The sequence below is a fragment of the Hypanus sabinus genome, chromosome 20 (assembly GCF_030144855.1).
Source record: "Hypanus sabinus isolate sHypSab1 chromosome 20, sHypSab1.hap1, whole genome shotgun sequence".
Taxonomy (NCBI): Eukaryota; Metazoa; Chordata; class Chondrichthyes; order Myliobatiformes; family Dasyatidae; genus Hypanus; species Hypanus sabinus.
The window spans coordinates 9,963,128-9,980,503 of record NC_082725.1 but is presented as its reverse complement, the minus strand read 5'-3'; the positions used below and the strand labels follow the sequence as shown (position 1 = coordinate 9,980,503).

Genomic DNA, 17,376 nt, shown 5'->3' with positions numbered 1-17,376 from the left:
ATAGAACACTCTTGAAGGTGCTCCTGTAGGAAGTTGTAGAAATTAACATAAAACATTACAGCACAGTTCAGGCTCTTCAGCCCATGATGTTGTGCCAATCATTTATCGTACTTTAAGATCAATTTAACCCTTCACTCGTACATAGTGCATTTTTCTGTCATCCATGTGCCTAACCAAGAGTTTCTTAAATGCCCCTAATGTGTCTGCCTCTGATAACACTCCTGGCAGGGCATTCCACATATTAATCTGCATTTAAAAAAAATTAATTCTTCTTTGCTAGTTTTTATTTTAATCTTGCATTTATGTTTATAAAGTTAATAATCTACATAGATTTTAAAATTTTTTTTCAAAGTTCTTGAATGTTTGTGAACATTGGCACATTCAGAATATTTTTGCTATGTTTGACAATCCTTTTGGCAGTGGATTTCAGCTAGCTGCCAGCTCTTTCTCAGCTGTTTCATGTTTAGTTTTTGTTCTGGCCTGTTCATATGTATGACATTCTGTCATATGAGGCTTTGCTACTGAGGACTTTAGCAGGTGTGGAAAAGTTGCCTTGTTTCTGGCAACAATTCAGGCCCAAAGTAAATGCTACAACATAGTAATAAAGAAATTAAATATCAAAATAATACGTCCTCTTTTGCTACATTTATAACCACACTTAATTTGATTCATATATATTTGGTAAGGAAGGTGGGCTTCCTTTCCTTAGAAAAATTGTACCCTTTATTCTTGAGCAGTATCAAGTGTCTTTTTCAGAATCTCATTGCTAAAATGCTTTTGATTATGTTTGGTGATTTTTGTCTCTGCACAGTTTTTTGCTTAAAATCTTGCACCTCTCAAAGCTCCAAAAATTCCAAAGGCTTGCTAATACTTTTTTAGAAATGTGCAAAGAAATTTCTTTCCTTCTCTTGTACCAGCTGGTAGCGAATATCTGGAATTCTCTGCCCTGAGGGTGGTGGAGGCCAGATCATTTGATATATTTAAGGTGGAGATAGACAAATATTTAACCGATTGAGGAATGAAGGATATGGGAAACCGGTGCAGAAGAGTTGTTGAGGCTGAGGGGCTTGAGGGCCCTAGTGACTCAAGCTTGTTCCTTTTCTTTTTCATTTTGAAAAGTACTTTACTGTGGCACTGTTATATTTGGAGCATATTTTGTTCTCATCATGGGATTTGAAAATGCTCTTAACTCTCAAGTATCTTTGTTAATTTAGCCCCCAAGCCAGCATGGGCACCATGCCACAGTACCTGTGGCATCTCCCCTCCTGGACAGCTGCAACATGCAAACCTGTGGCATGAGGCCTAGTCCTCAGTACAACCCAGGCCACACAACTCCCTTACCATTGTCCTCACCAATAAATCAGTGAACTGTACATCGTTATTATTTAACAAAGGAGAGACTGTCTAAAATGTTTTCTAATGTTGATAGTCAGTGTGACAGATGTAAAACCGAGACAGCTACATTGACACATATGTTTTGGTCATATTCTGTACTGAAACATTTTTGGAAGTCTATTTTCTCTACAATTTCTAAAGTTTTAAAAATTAATTTACAACCTAATAAATTGACAGTTTTAATAAAAACACAAAATGCTGGCAGAACTCAACAGGCCAGACAGCATCTATGGGAGAAGGTAGCGATGATGTTTCGGGCTGAATCCCTTCATCAGGAGTGAAGTAACATGGGATGGTGGAGAGGCGATAAGAAGTGGGGGGAGGGATGAAGTAGAGAGCTGGGAAGTGATAGGCTGGAGGGAAATGGGCTAGGGGGAAGGTGGAGAATTATGGAAAATAAAAGAGAAAGAAAGGTAGGGCTGGGGGGAGATTATAGTGGGGGGGGGGGAAAGAGAGAAAGAGAACCAGACTAAAATAATAGATAGGGATGGGGGTAAGGGAGGGCAGGGGTATCAACGGAGGTCTGTGAGTTGGATGTTCATGCCAGCAGACAGGAGGCTACCTAGGCGCGAGATGAGGTATTTGGTATAGTCCCTCAATATATTCATGGTATTCCTCCATCAGACCAACATGTAATTGCATTTATTACATTATTGGCCAAAAGGGCTATTTTGTTGAAATGGAAAGATGTTTCTGCTCCTACTTTGATACAATGGTTCTCTCAGGTGATGTTATGCCTTAGTTTGGAAAAAATCAGAAGTTGAACTTTCAATCCTCGATTTGATTTTGAGAAAAGGTGGGGTTCATTTGCCCGCTACTATCATTTGATTTGAGTTAATTAATATGATTTCCTTCCAATTTCTTTTTAGGTGGATTTGAGTTGGCGGATTGATATTTTTTTCCTATGGAAGCTTGTATGATGTATAGCTCCAGGGTTGTGCTCCCAATGGGTTGTTTTTTTTTGCTTGTTTGTTTCAGTTAGTAGGGTTTTTTTTAGTTAGGGATTCTTTTTCCCCTCCTATTTCTTTCAAAAAATATTCTTAATACTTTATTTTCTCTTATTATTGATATTTTGCTTAGCTGTTATTTGCTAATTTAATTCTTTATTGCATATAACGACTTTGACAGTGTATTTTTTTGTTAATCAATAATACTTAATAAAAAGATTTTAAAAATGAAAATGAATTGCACTTGCAGTATTTTGCAATGCCAATGTCCAAGACAATCACTGTGTTAAACTGTACAGCACCTTTTTGCAACAACTCCAACATCTTTCTGTAGCAGGCAGCAACTCATTGATGGGGTAGACATGAAGTTCTTAATGTCCAGAATTGTCTTGCCATTGTGAAAAAGACAAAAATACCTTTTGGCTGGTCCTGTAGAGGCTGCTGCGTCTGAACACGCCACCATTTTCCTGGAACAACAAGAAGTTAGGAACTACAAAGATATCTTCAAACATCTTGAATGTTAGGATGAAAATGAAGACAGATACAATTATTGAAAACATTGTGTGAAATCAGTCCATTATCTACACAGGGACCAATTTTGTTTGTTTGCAGTTAATCAAAAGAACACAACAGTGTACACTGGATGAAACTGGTACACAATTTTATAGTATCATAGTAGTATTGGTAGTGTTCTAATTTATTCTGCATTTCATTTAAATATGTAAGAACTCAAGAAATGCAGCCACGATCTACACAAAATCATCAAGGCAGCAAAATGACAATACAGAGACAAGACATGACTCGCCACCTACAATACACACAGCTTATGGCATGATCTGCACACCATCTCCCAGATTGTTTTTTTTAACGTTTTGGTTTGACGTTGCCAACACTGAGCCCCCAAGGAGAGCAGCCGAAGTGACCTGCACTTTGGTCTTCTCTGAGGCTGAAGTACACAGTTATTTCCAACAAGTGGACAATTGTAAAGCTGTGGGACCGGACGGCATCCCGGATAGGTACTCAGGATGTGCGCGGCACAACTGGCAGGTGTGTTTACCATCATTTTTAATCTCTCCCTCTCTGTGTAGAGTGCCCTCCTACTTCAAAACATCCACCATTGTTCCCGTACCTTAAAAAGACCAAGGTGGTAACACGCCTGAACAACTGGCGTCCTGTCGCATTCACTTCAATAATAAGCAAATGCTTAGAGAGTGGTCAAGGACTATATCCACAGTGTGCTACCACTCACACTGGACCCCCTATAGTTCGCTTATTGATACGACCGATCGGCAGATGACGCAATAGCCACAGCTTTATGCATAGTCCTTAAACACTTGGAGAAGTGGGATGCTTGTGAGGATGCTGTTCTTGGACTACAGTTCAGCATTCAACATAATTCTCCTCCAGGCTTGACAAGAAGCTCAGAAACCTTGGCCTTCACCCTGCTTGTGCAACCAGATCCTAGACTAACTGTCATCGCCGGCAGGGAGTAAGAATGGGCTCCCTTACCTCTGCCCCTCTGACCTCAACACAGGAGCCTCCAGGGCTGTCCTAAGCCTCCTCCTTTGTTCTCTGTATCCCCATGACTGTGTCGCCACCCAGAACTCCAATCTGCTAATTAAATTTGCTGACTGCACTATGATTGGCCTTATCTCAAATAATAACAAGGCAGCTTACAAAGAAGTAGTCATCACTCTGACACAGTGTTGTCAAGAAAACAGCCTCTTCCTCAACTTAGCAAAAACAAAATAGCTGGTTGTGAACTACAGGAGAAATGGAGAAGTCTAACCCCTATTGACATCAATGGATCTGGGCTTGAGAGAGTGAACAGCTTTAAGTTCCTCAGTATACACATTACCAAGGATCTCAAGTGGGTCTGTACATACCAGCTGTGTGGTGAAAAAAGCACAACAGCGCCTCTTTCACCTCAGATGGTTGAAGAAGTTTGGCATGAGTCCTCAAACCCAAAGGACTTTCCACAGGGTCACAATTGAGAGCATCCTGACTGGCTGCATCACTGCCTGGTTTGGGAACTGTACTTCCCTCAATTGCAGGACTCTGTAGAGAGTGGTGGAGTCAGCCCAGTGCATCTGTAGATGTGGACTTCCACTATTCAGGACTTTTACAAGAGACAGATGTGTAAGAAGGGCCCAAAGGATCACTGAGGACCCGAGTCACCTCAACCGCAAACTGTTTCAGCTGCTCCCATCTGGGAAACAGTACTACAGCATTAAAGCCAGGACTAACTGTTCCAGGACAGCTTCTTCCACCAGGCCATCAGACTGTTTAATTCTCACTTATAATTTTGTATTTCTATGCTATGTTGATTGTTGTACATACAATTTATTACAAATTACTATAAATTGCACATTCTGAAGGAGATGTAATTTTTACTCATGTATATGAAGGATGTAAGAAATAAAGTCAATTCAATTATTATAATTTGTTACTCAGTTAACTATGTTTTTTGTCTTTGATACCTTTTTAACTATTTCCAGAAAACTTAAGCTAATTGGGACCACTGCTTAATTGATCCAAAATGTACTGTTCCTGATGTGTTGCAGTTAACTGGAATCGATTCCAGTTAATTGGAACACATTGTGACGTGTGTGTGTGTGTGTGTGTGTAATATAAATACAAATAATATGAATAAATATAAATAAAAACACAAAATGCTGGCAGAACTCAGCAGGCCAGACAGCATCAATGGGAGGAGGTAGTGACGACGTTTCGGGCTGAAACCCGAAACGTTTCCAGCATCTGCAGATTCACTCATGCGCCTTTAAATAAATATAAATATGTGTTTCTATGTATCTTAATATTTATTTTACTTATACTGTAGTAAGGTAGTATTCATGGGTTCATGGTCCATTCAGAAATCTCAAGGCAGATTATTGTTGCTCCTATCTTATAATTTTTTAGACAGGCATTTTAATAGTTTATTATGCACAGGAGTTCATGTATGCTTTTTATTTCTATACTATATTTTCCTATGGTTTTTAGGATGAAGTTTCTGTTCTTCGCGAATGTCTACGGAAAGCTGAGGAGCATGTGCAAGCGAGTGAGCAAAAAGTCATCCTAATGGCTAAGGAACTTGCTGATACTTCCAATGCTCGTGACAAAACTATGGGTGACTTGCATAGCGCACGAATAAAAATTGATCAACTAAAACAGGAACTTGCTGATACTGAGAATAAATGTAAAGCAGAAATACAAATGCTAAGAACTGCTTTGTCAAAAAAAGAGAAGGTATACCAGTGTTTCTCTCCTGGTTATGTTGGAAATCCTTCAGTTTGAAAAACTTATTCCTCTCACTTTTTTCCCTTTCTTCTTTCTCACTCTTTTCTTGCCTTTCTCTCCACTCCTCTCTTATACACACCTTTTCTTCTGTGCCCACCCATCCAATCACACCATTTAAATTTCCTATCATTCACACCTCATCTGTTCCTTTACATTCTCTCTTCCTCTACCTTACTTTCAAATTTCCTCCTGTATTTTTCCTGCCCTTGCAATTCCCCCCTTTCTCATCCTTGACCTTTTCTTACTCTTAACTCCTGTCTTTAACTCTCATCACCCTGCTCTCTGTTCTCTTATCCACTCCCTTGCTCAGCCCCCACTCTACTAGTCCCACTCTTCTTCCTTCTACTCTCTCATCTATCCTTTTGCCTTCCCTTTCACTCTTTGATCTAGGTGCTCATTTATCCATCCCTTTGCCCTGTCCCCTCCCACATTGCTGTGGTCTTCATGTTTCCCTTCACTCCTCTGTATTTTCCTCCCATCTCCCTCCTTTCATTCCCTTACCATACTGCCCGTGTCCCCTCTTTTCTCCTTTTTCTGCAACACCTCTTTTCTCCCTTTTTCATCATACTCTTTCTTTCCTCTTCAGTTAATCTGCTTTCTTCTCCTGCCTCCTTTTTATAAGCAAAGGCTTGGGGATTGTTGCCTAAGGTACAACAGGGTACTGTGATTCATCATAAGAATAAAAGCACTTTTGTGAACATCATTCTGCTTGAGAACAGATGATAAAATGTAAAGTGACTGACTGTTATGAAATTCACAACTAGGGTTTTTCAGTGGCTGGCAGCACCGTGGAACAAGAATTGCATAAAGAGGTTGAAGATTTAAAACTTAGGCTTCAAATGGCTGCAGAACATTACAAAGAAAAATACAAGGACTGTCAAAAACTGCAGAAGCAAGTTATCAAACTCACAGAACAGTTGGTGAGTTGAATATCTTGTTTTTTTCTCATTCGGTAATATAAAAGATTTAAAATAAAATAAAACTAAACATCCAGATTTAATTCCTTCAATTGATTAGTTTACTTAATTTTTACTATATCAGGTTCCATGTTTCCTTAAAATGCTGAGTACTGAAAAGTTAATGAATAATAGTGTAGAAATTATTGTAGTAGCCCTTAGCTTAATGTCCTAGGCCTAGAAACTGGAGTTTATCTTCTGGTTTGGTAGAATGTATGGAGACAGGAGATGGCAGATGCTGTAATCCAGAGCAAGAACCAATCTATTGGAAGAGTTCAGTGGGTCAAGCAATATCTTTGGTGGGGTGTGGTGGTATAGAGGGGAATTATCCTTCCTTTGAAATTGCTTGCCCATTTTAGCCCAGTTGCAGGTTTTGACCTGAACTGTCAGTGATGCTGGTTGACCTACTGAATTCCCCGAGCAGATTTATTGTTGCCAGTACATGTGGCCTGTGCCATCTTTATTTCTCTGTCATCCAAGATACTTTCCACGTTATCCTGTAATTATTCATTTGAATCACCTGCTGTAGTTGGTATCAATAAGAATTTTCAATAAGCAACTCATCTAACTTGATGTGAAAACATAATGATTCGTGAGTACATAAGATGTAGGAGCAGAATTAGGCCATTCGGCCTATCATGTCTGCTCCACCTTTTGATCATGGCTAATTTATTTTCCTTCCCAACCCCATTCTCCTGCCTTCTCCCCATAATTTTAATCAAGAAGCTGACAACCTCCATTTTAAATATACCCAGTGACTTGGCCTTCGTAGCTGTCTGTGGCAATGAATTCCACAGATTCACCACCCTCTCGCTAAAGAATTTCCTCCTCATCTCTGTTCTCAAGGGACATCCCTCTAGTCTGAAGCTGTGCCCTCTGATCATAGACTCTCCCACTGTCAGTGCAAGTGGGCAACCCTACCCTGTACAAGGAAACCCTTGTAAATGCTGAGTTATGAGTACTGGTTACATCACAGCTTGGTATGAAAGCTTCAATGCAGAGGACTGCAAGGGGCTGCAGAGGTTTGTAGACTTCTCTAACACCATCAAAGGCTCAACTCTCATTCCTTCTACTCCACCCTCCCCCACCAAAATCAAGGACATCTTCAAGAGGTGGTGCCTCAAAGACAGCGTCCAGCATTGTTATCATCAGAGAGAATATGCAGAAGCGTGAAGACCTGCACTCAAATGATTCAGGAACAACTTCTTCCCCTCTGTCTTCAGATTTCTGAACAGTTCATGAACACCACCTTGCTATTCCTTTCGTTTTTGCACTATTTTGTTTATTCTGTAATTTATATCTTTGCTCTGTACTGCTGCTTCAAAACAACAAGCTTCTCGTAATATAAGACAGTGATAATAAATCCTGATTTTGACACTGCATTTCTGCTATGGGAAGTTCATTCTTTTAACTAAAAAGATCAAAACTGTGCACAGTACGTTATGTGGAATCCTACTATGATACAATCAGAGGGAAGTTGGCAGAGCAGTGCTCACAGAAGCAAATTATGTCATTGCTTTTGTAGGAAAGGATGTTAATTGCTTAAAAGAGGTCAATCTAATCATGTCATTACATTAATAGGAAGAGAAGAAAAGTGGAACATCCTCTAACAAGCAGAAGCTAACTGATAATGAAACAAATACTGAATCACCTCCAGTATCAGCAGCAGATTTTATTCAGGACAACTCTCCAGGTATGCATAATTGGTTAGCCTCCATCTAACCAATGAGCCCCCATTCTTTTTTTTTTGGAGTTAATGGAAATAAGGCAAACATGTAGTGAGGTGATGGAACCTATACAGATTGAAGAGGAGGAGCTGCTTGCTATCTTGAGGCAGATCAGAGTAGATAAATCCCCAGGACCTGACAAGGTATTCCCTTGGGCCTTGAAGGAGACTAGTGTTGAAATTGCAGGGGCCCTGGCAGATATATTTGAAATGTCAGTGTCTATGGGTGAGGTGCCAGAGGATTGGAGGATAGCTCATGTTGTTCCGTTGTTTAAAAAAGGCTCTAAAAGTAATCCGGGAAATTATAAGCCGGTAAGTTTGACGTTGGTAGTAGGTAAATTATTGGAAGGAGTACTAAGAGATAGGATCTGCAAGTATTTAGATAGACAGGGACTACTGGGGAGAGTCAACACGGCTTTGTGCGTGGTAGGTCATGCTTACCAAGTCTATTAGAGTTTTTCGAGGAGGTTACAAGGAAAGTGGATGAAGGGAAGGCAGTGGATGATGTATACATGGACTTCAGTAAGGCCTTTGACAAGGTCCTGAATGGGAGGGGTTAGTTAGGAAGATTCAGTCACTAGGTATACATGGTGAGGTAGTAAATTGGATTAGACATTGGCTTAATGGGAGAAGTCAGAGAGTGGTAGTGGAGGATTGCTTCTCTGAGTGGAGGCCTATGACTAGTGGTGTGCCACAGGGATCAGTGTTGGGTCCATTGTTATTTGTCATCTATATCAATGATCTGGATGATAATGTGGTAAATTGGATCAGCAAATTTGCTGATGATACAAAGATTGAAGGTGTAGTGGACAGTGAGGAAGGTTTTCAAAGCTTGCAGAGGGATTTGGACCAGGTGGAAAAATGGGCTGACAAATGGCAGATGGAATTTAATACAGACAGGTGTGAGGTATTGCACTTTGGAAGGGAAAACCAAGGTAGAATGTACAAGGTAAATGGTAGGGCACTGAGGAGTGCAGTGGAACAGAGGGATCTGGGAATATAGATGCAAAATTTGCTCAAAGTGGCATCACAGGTAGATAGGGTAGTAAAGAGAGCTTTTGGTACTTTATAAATCAAAGTGTTGAGTATAAGAGTTGGAATGTTATGGTGAGGTTGTATAAGGCATGGTGAGGCCGAATTTGGAGTATTGTGTGCAGTTTTGGTCACCGAATTGCAGGAAGGATATTAATAAGGCTGACGGATGTTGCCGGGACTTGAGAAACTGAGTTACAGAGAAAGGTTGGATAGGTTAGGACTTTATTCCCTGGACCGTAGATGAATGAGGGGAGATTGGATAGAGGTATATAAAATTATGATGGGTATAGATAGAATGAATGCAAGCAGGCTTTTTCCACTGAGTCTAGGGAAGGTAAAAAACCAGAGGACATGGGTTAAGGGTGAAGGGAGAAAAGTTTAAAGGGAACATTGAGAGGACTTTACACAGAGAGTGGTGGGAGTACGGAATGAGCTGCCAGATGAAGTGGTAAATGTGGGCTCACTTCTAACATTTAAGAAAAACTTGGACAGATACATGGATGAGAGGTGTATGGAGAGATATGGTCCAGGTGCAGGTCAGTGGGACTAGGCAGAAAAATGGTTTTGGCACAGCCAAGAAGGGCCAAAAGGCCTGTTTCTGTGCTGTAATGTTCTATGGTTCTAAAATGTTAAAACAACAGCTTTAGGTCAGCTTTAGTTTTATCTGCATGGATTTCTGTCCATGTATAATGCACGTTATATATTTTATCTTAGGCCCTGAAAGCTTTTACATCTCCTCAACATTTAGTCATTGCACGAATAGATTTGCTCTTTTATGGTGAATAAGACCACGAAATACTGGTATTATCGCTTGAATTTTGTCTAGTAATGATGGAAGAAGTAGTGTTATCTACCATCAATCCATAAAGTTAACAGCAGCCCCAGGATTTTCACAGCATGCCCAACTTAATGTGGAAATTCCACAGTTCCTCCAGCATTATTGAGCTGAAATCACTTGAACTTGAAAGGAATTTAAATGTGGTGACAGACTAGCCCACTGAAAAATACTGTGAGAATCTATAGTGAGTTTTTAATGGCAAGCCAAGATATAATTATTGCTAAGTAAACAGCCTGGTCTAATTTTATAAATCTGTAACATCATTACAATTTTTTTTTAAATTCTAAAATCATTATGATACTTCAGCTGATTTAATAATATAATCATGTTCTAATCAATCAGTTTGTTTTGGACCAAAAGCATATTACCCAGCACACTTTTCAGGAAGTGCTTGCTTTAGATGTTTTTACATTCACCTATAAGACTCTCTCAATGAATCATAGGTCATAGTGCACAGCATCTCTGAAGTAAACACAGACTTTGACATATTAATCATTATCAAGCAGGCAGTTGTCATGTCACAGTGTATAAAGTTCCTATTCAAAATCTACATCAATAAAAAAACTTCTGCACAAAGTGGATCATTTCTTCTATTGCAGGTCAATTATACCAACCTACTTAGCTCAGATAGAAACCTTCTTGTGAGACTTTCCAAGTCTGTCAGGTTTGTTAAATTTAGATTGTGCATCTGACACAATAAACAGTTTAAACTGAAATATCCATCCATCAGTCTTGTATCTTGCATACCTCAAACTGGATCATGTGCTCCAACAGAGCAGAGTTTGAAAAGAATTCACTGCAGATGCTGGTAACCAGGAATCAGCATTAACATAGAGTATTTCCATCATTGATGCTTCGGTATCTTTGGATCTGCGTTATATTAAAGTATCACTGACAATGAAATCCTTGAGAGATTTCTCCAACAGTGTGTGCAGACAGAAGACCCTCAAATGATTGCTTCCGTGATTCAGAGAAGTTTGTACATGGAAGGGATATGGAGGGCTGTGGTCGATCGGAGCAGGCAGTTTAAATGGCTCTGACATAGACTAGATGAGCAATTTCTGTGCCATACTTCTCCATGCCAGGGAATTCACTGTTCTAGGGAGGTAATGTGAGGGGGACCTTGCCTTCAAGAAGTTAATTTGGGTACAAGTATCAGTGTCATCAGAGAGTCCCGTTAGTGAGCCAAGATGCAGAGTGTATTTACAGCTGTAACTAGCAAGTTAGCATGCATGCGTTATGAAAATATTCGTTGCTCTGCTAAGTACTATTGACTTGTTGATTCTTTTGCACCTCCTTCTGACTGTCAGGGCAATGAATGGCTTAACTATCGTATAATGTTTAAAGAGTTAATTAAATATTACTTATTTCTGTGACTGTAAAAATTCATTAATAGGATTAGCTGTCAGCCAGTTAATCCCTTTGAAGTGATACCAAACGGCGGCAGCATTGGAAAAGGAGAAATACTTGACAGAGATCATGGAATCTTTGTTGGAAACATTTTCCATAGTTAGCAGGAGGTGCTATTGATTCAGTAAAGATAAAGATAAAAGATTAGCTTTATTTGGCATATGTACATCAAAACATTGAAACACACAGTGAAATACATCATTTTTAAGTCAATGACCAACAAATCCAAGGATGTACTTAGGGCAAACCACAAGTGTTGCCATGCTTCTGGCTTCAATATAGCGTGCCCACAACTTACAAACACTAAACTGTACATCTTTGGAATATGAAAGGAAACCAGAACACTTAGAAGAAACTCATATGGTCACAGGGAGAACGTACAAACTCTTAACAGAGAGCAGCAGGCCCAAAGTGATGTCATGGAATATTGAGCTATAAAATACATATTTCTCCCAGATGTTTGTTTTAAACATGCACTCAGTGGCTACTTTATTAGTTACCTTCTGTACTGAATAAAGTGGCCACTGAGTGGATGTTCCTGGCTTTCTGCTGCTGTAGCCCATCTACTTCAAGGTTCAACGTGTTATGTGTTTCGAGGTGCTCTTCTTCACACCACTGCATAGTTATTTGATTTACTCTTGCCTTCCTGTCAGCAAGAACCAGTCAAGCCATTCTCCTCTGACCTCTCACATTAATAAGACATTTTTCACCCACAGGACTGCCACTGATAGATGTTTCTTTGATTTTTTGCACAATTCTTTGTAAACTCTACAGACTGTTGTGCATGAAAATCCCTGGACATTAGCAGTTTCTGAGATATTCAAACCACCTCGTTTGGCACCAGCAATTATTCCATGGTCAAACTCACTTAGATCACCTTTCTTCCCCATTCTGATGTTCGGTGTGAATAACAAGTGAACCTCTTGGCCATGTCTGCATGCTTTTTTATGCATTGAGTTGCTGCCAGATGATTGGCTGTTAACATTCAAAGTGCGTTTATTATTAAAGGATGTATGATTTGTACCATCTTGAGATTGTCTGCTCACAGGCAGCCATAGAGCATGAAACCTGAAAGGATCCAATTTTTAAAAAAAGACCAATCCCCTATATGCAGAGAGAGAGGGAAAACACAAATCATGCATACAGTAAGAAGCGAGTAACAACAAGTGTTCCGAACCAAATCCTGAAAGCAGCCTAGAGTAGGCCCAAAGCCTTTGGTATGCAGTTCCCCCAGTCTGTCTGGGCTGGCGCCAATCGCCCAAACAGTGGATAATTCCTCTGATCCTCCACAGCGAATCGTTCCGGACCTTGAACATGCCACCCAGTAGTTCCCTTCAGGCATAGATTTTGCTACTGAAGAAGCCATTCTTGACCTCTCCAAATTGGCATGGCACTTGGAGCAATCCATCTTTGCTGACTTTAACACCCTGTCTTTCCAAAGACACCTGTTTTAACACCCTGTTTGACCTTCATTTAAATTGTACAAACGGCAGATTGTGTCTCGCATGAGGACCCATGCTCATCTGTGGAAACTGCTCCGGGCCTAGAACATGCCACACAATAATTCACTTCAGGCCTAGATTTTGCTGCCAAAGAAGCCATTCTCGACCTCTCCAAATTGGCTTGGCGCTTAGAGTGATCCACCCTCGCAATGGGGTTAATTTGACGGGCATCGGAACTTCACTGCTTTGACTTTTGTCAGAATCGTTCACTCCAAGCAGTACGGCTCCAACTTCATTTGTGTCAATTTTGCAGCACACCAGCATGGCACATCTCTAATTTGTTTTGCCTTCACTCGCCTCTTCATTGTTAGTGGTGATAGTTTACCACCGTTTACTTTTTTTAAAAAATGTGTTATCAGTATTGTTTTTAATTGAATTTCTTTGCTTTTGGGCTACCAGTAAGCTGTCACAATCCTTTGGTAGCACCAACGTAAACTGGCACTAATTAATTTTTGCATTAATGAAGAGATGTAGAGGGAAGTGCCCACTGAGTGTGTGTGTGTGTTTTATTTGGTTTAATTTTCTTGGCAGACTACACAACATAACCTAACTCTGAATGCATATTAGCCTTCCCTGACCACTTCAGGAAGGTTTCAATATGTACTACATTTAACGTCAGAGTAATGTAGACAATATACATCCTGAATTTCTTTTTCTTCACAAACATCCACAAAAACAGTGGAGTGCCCCAAAGAATGAATGACAGTTAAATGTTAGACCCCCAAAACCCCCCCAACTCCCCTCCAAGTATAAGCCGCAGCAAAGCAATGACCCCCCCACTAGAAAAAGCATCAGCACCCCCCACCAAGCACTCAAGCGTGCAGCAAATCATCAGTAAAGACACAGACTTACAGTGCCCCAAAGACCACTTGTTCACCCAGTATTCGACATGCCACAGGCTCTCTCCCTAATAAGAGAAAAAGAAGTGCCCCCTTTCACAGCGAGAGGGGAGACATAGCAAAACAACTTGCTGATTTATGGTTGTGTTGCTTTTTCCAAGCTCTATGCCCAAAGAAATTGGGTTTCTGGGCACACAGCCAGCAGTCAGCTCGCTACTTTCGACCTTCCATGTACTCCCATGACAAATCAGGCGGCAGCACCAGCCTTGAATCCGCCCACCTCTAGAGCCACAAAAATCTGGCACCCTGAAGGCACACAGATCTTCCAAGCTGCGTCCTTGGTATATCAAAAGCAGCTGGCTTTGAGGCGCTGAGAGCAGGTCCCATTTCCACAAAGAGCTGAAGTCAACATGTAACTCCAGGTCAGGGTCTTCAAAAGAACCTTGAAAGGGGAAAAAAAGGGTATCAAACATGGCTGTTTCTGAAGATACACCATCCTCCTAAACTCCTACGATTAAATTTTTTGTCAAGACATCTGGTTGTGATGACTGTCTGATCTAGAGGCTGGCATGCATAAATTGGAACACTGGCACAAGTGCCACATACCTTCACACTAATCCTTAGCCAAATTCTATAGTACAATGTGGGCTGAGTGGTGGACAGTCTCATCCAATTCAGCACTGCATTGTGAGAGTCATTGATCAAAGGGCTTATTATGTATTTGTGAATAATTCAAATTGTTGGGAAGTATGATAAACAGAATAACAACATTTTTGTTACCTTGAGAGTTAAAATAATAGAAAACCAAGCCACTTCTGATCCATTATAATCTATCTGACTGAAAACCAAGGTAGCCAAGGAAATAATCCTTAATTTATTTGAATAATTCCTGAATTTGGCATTCCAGAAATAATTGTCGGTGTTCAGATTTGTAATTATAGAATTTGCTGGAAGACTTAACCTTACAAAGCCAGTAAACATGGTTTTAATGGTCGAGAAAAGCAAAAGTAGGCAGAGGGAAACTAAGTCTGCACTTGGCACAGACACTCCATGATATACATATGTAGAAATCATGTCGCAGAATGTCTGTGCATGTTTGTGAATCATTCTAATTAATTGAAGGAGATGATTGTTTATGGATACAAGCTTAAACCCCATCATTACATCTTTGGAGTTTTAAATAAATGATGGGTATAGATAAGGTTGTACACATGGTCACTGTCTTTATCCTGGGGTAGAGGGGTGTAAAACTAAAGAACATCAGTTTAAGTTGAGAGGGGAAAGATTTAAAAAGCAGCTTTTTCCACATGGGGGGGGGGGTGGATATTTGGAATGATCTTGTCACAGAAAGTCATTGAGGTAAATACAATTATATTTAAAAGATATTTGGGTAGATATTTGCATAGAAATGAGAAGAATATGGACCAAGCACAGGCAAGTGCACTCACTAGCTTGGATGGACATCTGGGTCAGCATCAGATAATTAAATTTAATGTTATTTTATAATCAAATTTTTTTGCTATGAATTGCTTCTCTCAGTTTAAATCGTTATAGTATTGGTATTACATCCTGGTGTGGATAGAATGAGTGGTTGACAGCAATAAATGAGTAGATAAATTTCTTTTTCTAGTTGGCAAGTTTAACAATTAGTGTGCCAAAGGATTTGATGCTGTAGCCTCAACATTTTACAAATTGTATAAATAGATGATGTCACCAAAGGTGTAGTGCCTGAATTTGCTGAGATGATAGAGATGGATGGGGGGGAAAAATGTTGTGAAGGGCCAGAAGGAAGCTTTAAACATTGGTGAGAAGGTTTAAGTGAGATTGGGCATAGATTTTACAAAGGGATTACAATGTGGCAAAATGTGACATTGTCTGTTTTAACAAGTAAAATAAAAATACTATCTAAAAGCTGAGAGGATGCAGAGCTCTTGAGATGCAAAAGGATCTGTGTATCCTCATGCATGATGCATAGAATGCTAGAGTGCATATGTAGCAAGTAATGAGGGAAGCTAATGAGTATTATTGCTTTTTGCAAGAGAAATTGGAATAAAAGTAAAATTTTATAGAGCTTTGGTGACACCTCATCTGAAGTGTAGTGCACAGTTTGGGTTTTAATTATAGACGGATGTTAAAAGCACTAGAAGCAGTTCAGCGAAGTTTTATTAAATTGATACCTGGACTTGATTGAATTGCCTTATGAGGTAAGGTTGAACAATCTAGTCTTTTATCTGCTGGGCTTTGTAAATAAGAGAGGTGACGAAATTGAGAGACGCTGAAGGATTTTAACAGTGAGGAGGGAATGTTTTTCTTTTTATGCTAGAGAATATAGAATTATGAGGTCACTGTTTAAAAATAAATATTTTCCCAATATTAAGTGATGGAAAGACAAAAATATATATATTTTTCTCAAACATTTGGAGTCATGAGAACTCCATCTATTGGCAACAAGGTATCATAGTGGAAAGCACAATGCCATTGCAGCGCCAGCAAACCGCGTTAATTCACGATGCTGTCTGTAAGAAATTTGTGCGTTCTTCCCATGACCAGGATTTTTGTGGGCGCTGTGGATTCCTCCTATGTTCCAAAGATGTTCAAATGGGTTGGTAGACTAATTGGCCACATTGGTGTAATGTGGTGGCGCAGGCTCATTGGGCCAGAAGGGTCTGTTACCATGCTGCAGCACTAAAGAAAATAAATAAATAAAGCTCTTCCTTAAAGAGTGTAGCAGCAGAGCTAGATAGATCATTGATAAGTAAAGTTGTGAATAGTTGGGGGGAAGAAAGCAATGATACAAAGTCAAGGTTATAATCTGACCAGTCATGATCTTAATCCGTGAAGTGGGTGAATTGCCTACTCCTGTTCTTTGCATCTGTTATTGTTCTTTAGCTGTAATGTAACAGTTCATTGAATTATTTTTGTGGCTAAAATTCTGGTCTTTTTCCCCAACAGCCGTCATGCCTGCTCCATTTGATTACACATTTGATCTCTTGGTGCAGACAAAAATCAGTAAAATGAGTCAAGAAATAAACGAGAAAACTGCGAAGTACAAAAAATGCAAACAGATGTTAGATGTAAGTAAGCCTATTTGTCATAATTGTTAATAAACCTGTATGCAATGCAATATATGGTTTCATAATGGATATCTTAATGTACATAAGTGTGGGTAGGCTGGTGAAGAAGGCATACGGCATGGTTTGAAAGTTTCCCCTCTTATTGCCTCGAGGATTATCCCATAAATTATTTTCCGGAACTGTTAAACTCCAGTTCCTAGTAATCTTAGTTTAAAACAATGAGGTGAACACAAATGGATAATATCATTCAGAAATGTCTTGAAAGGGGAATGGATTTGTTATTATTGGAAGGAAGTAGAAAGAATTTCACTTCACATCTGGTTTGTTTTCTGGTAAAGCTCAGCACTAATTTGC

The 17,376-nt window shown here is 39.7% G+C and overlaps 1 protein-coding gene across 1 annotated transcript in view; it reads left to right on the top strand.

Annotated features, from left to right (window-relative positions):
* tax1bp1b (Tax1 (human T-cell leukemia virus type I) binding protein 1b) overlaps positions 1 to 17,376 on the top strand; it is a 98,260-nt gene that overhangs the window by 52,024 nt on the left and 28,860 nt on the right. The window contains exons 9-12 of the mRNA XM_059945057.1: positions 5,346 to 5,591; positions 6,407 to 6,562; positions 8,180 to 8,291; positions 16,901 to 17,022. Of these exons, the coding sequence (XP_059801040.1) occupies positions 5,346 to 5,591; positions 6,407 to 6,562; positions 8,180 to 8,291; positions 16,901 to 17,022 (636 nt within the window). The remainder of the gene's footprint in view (positions 1 to 5,345; positions 5,592 to 6,406; positions 6,563 to 8,179; positions 8,292 to 16,900; positions 17,023 to 17,376) is intronic.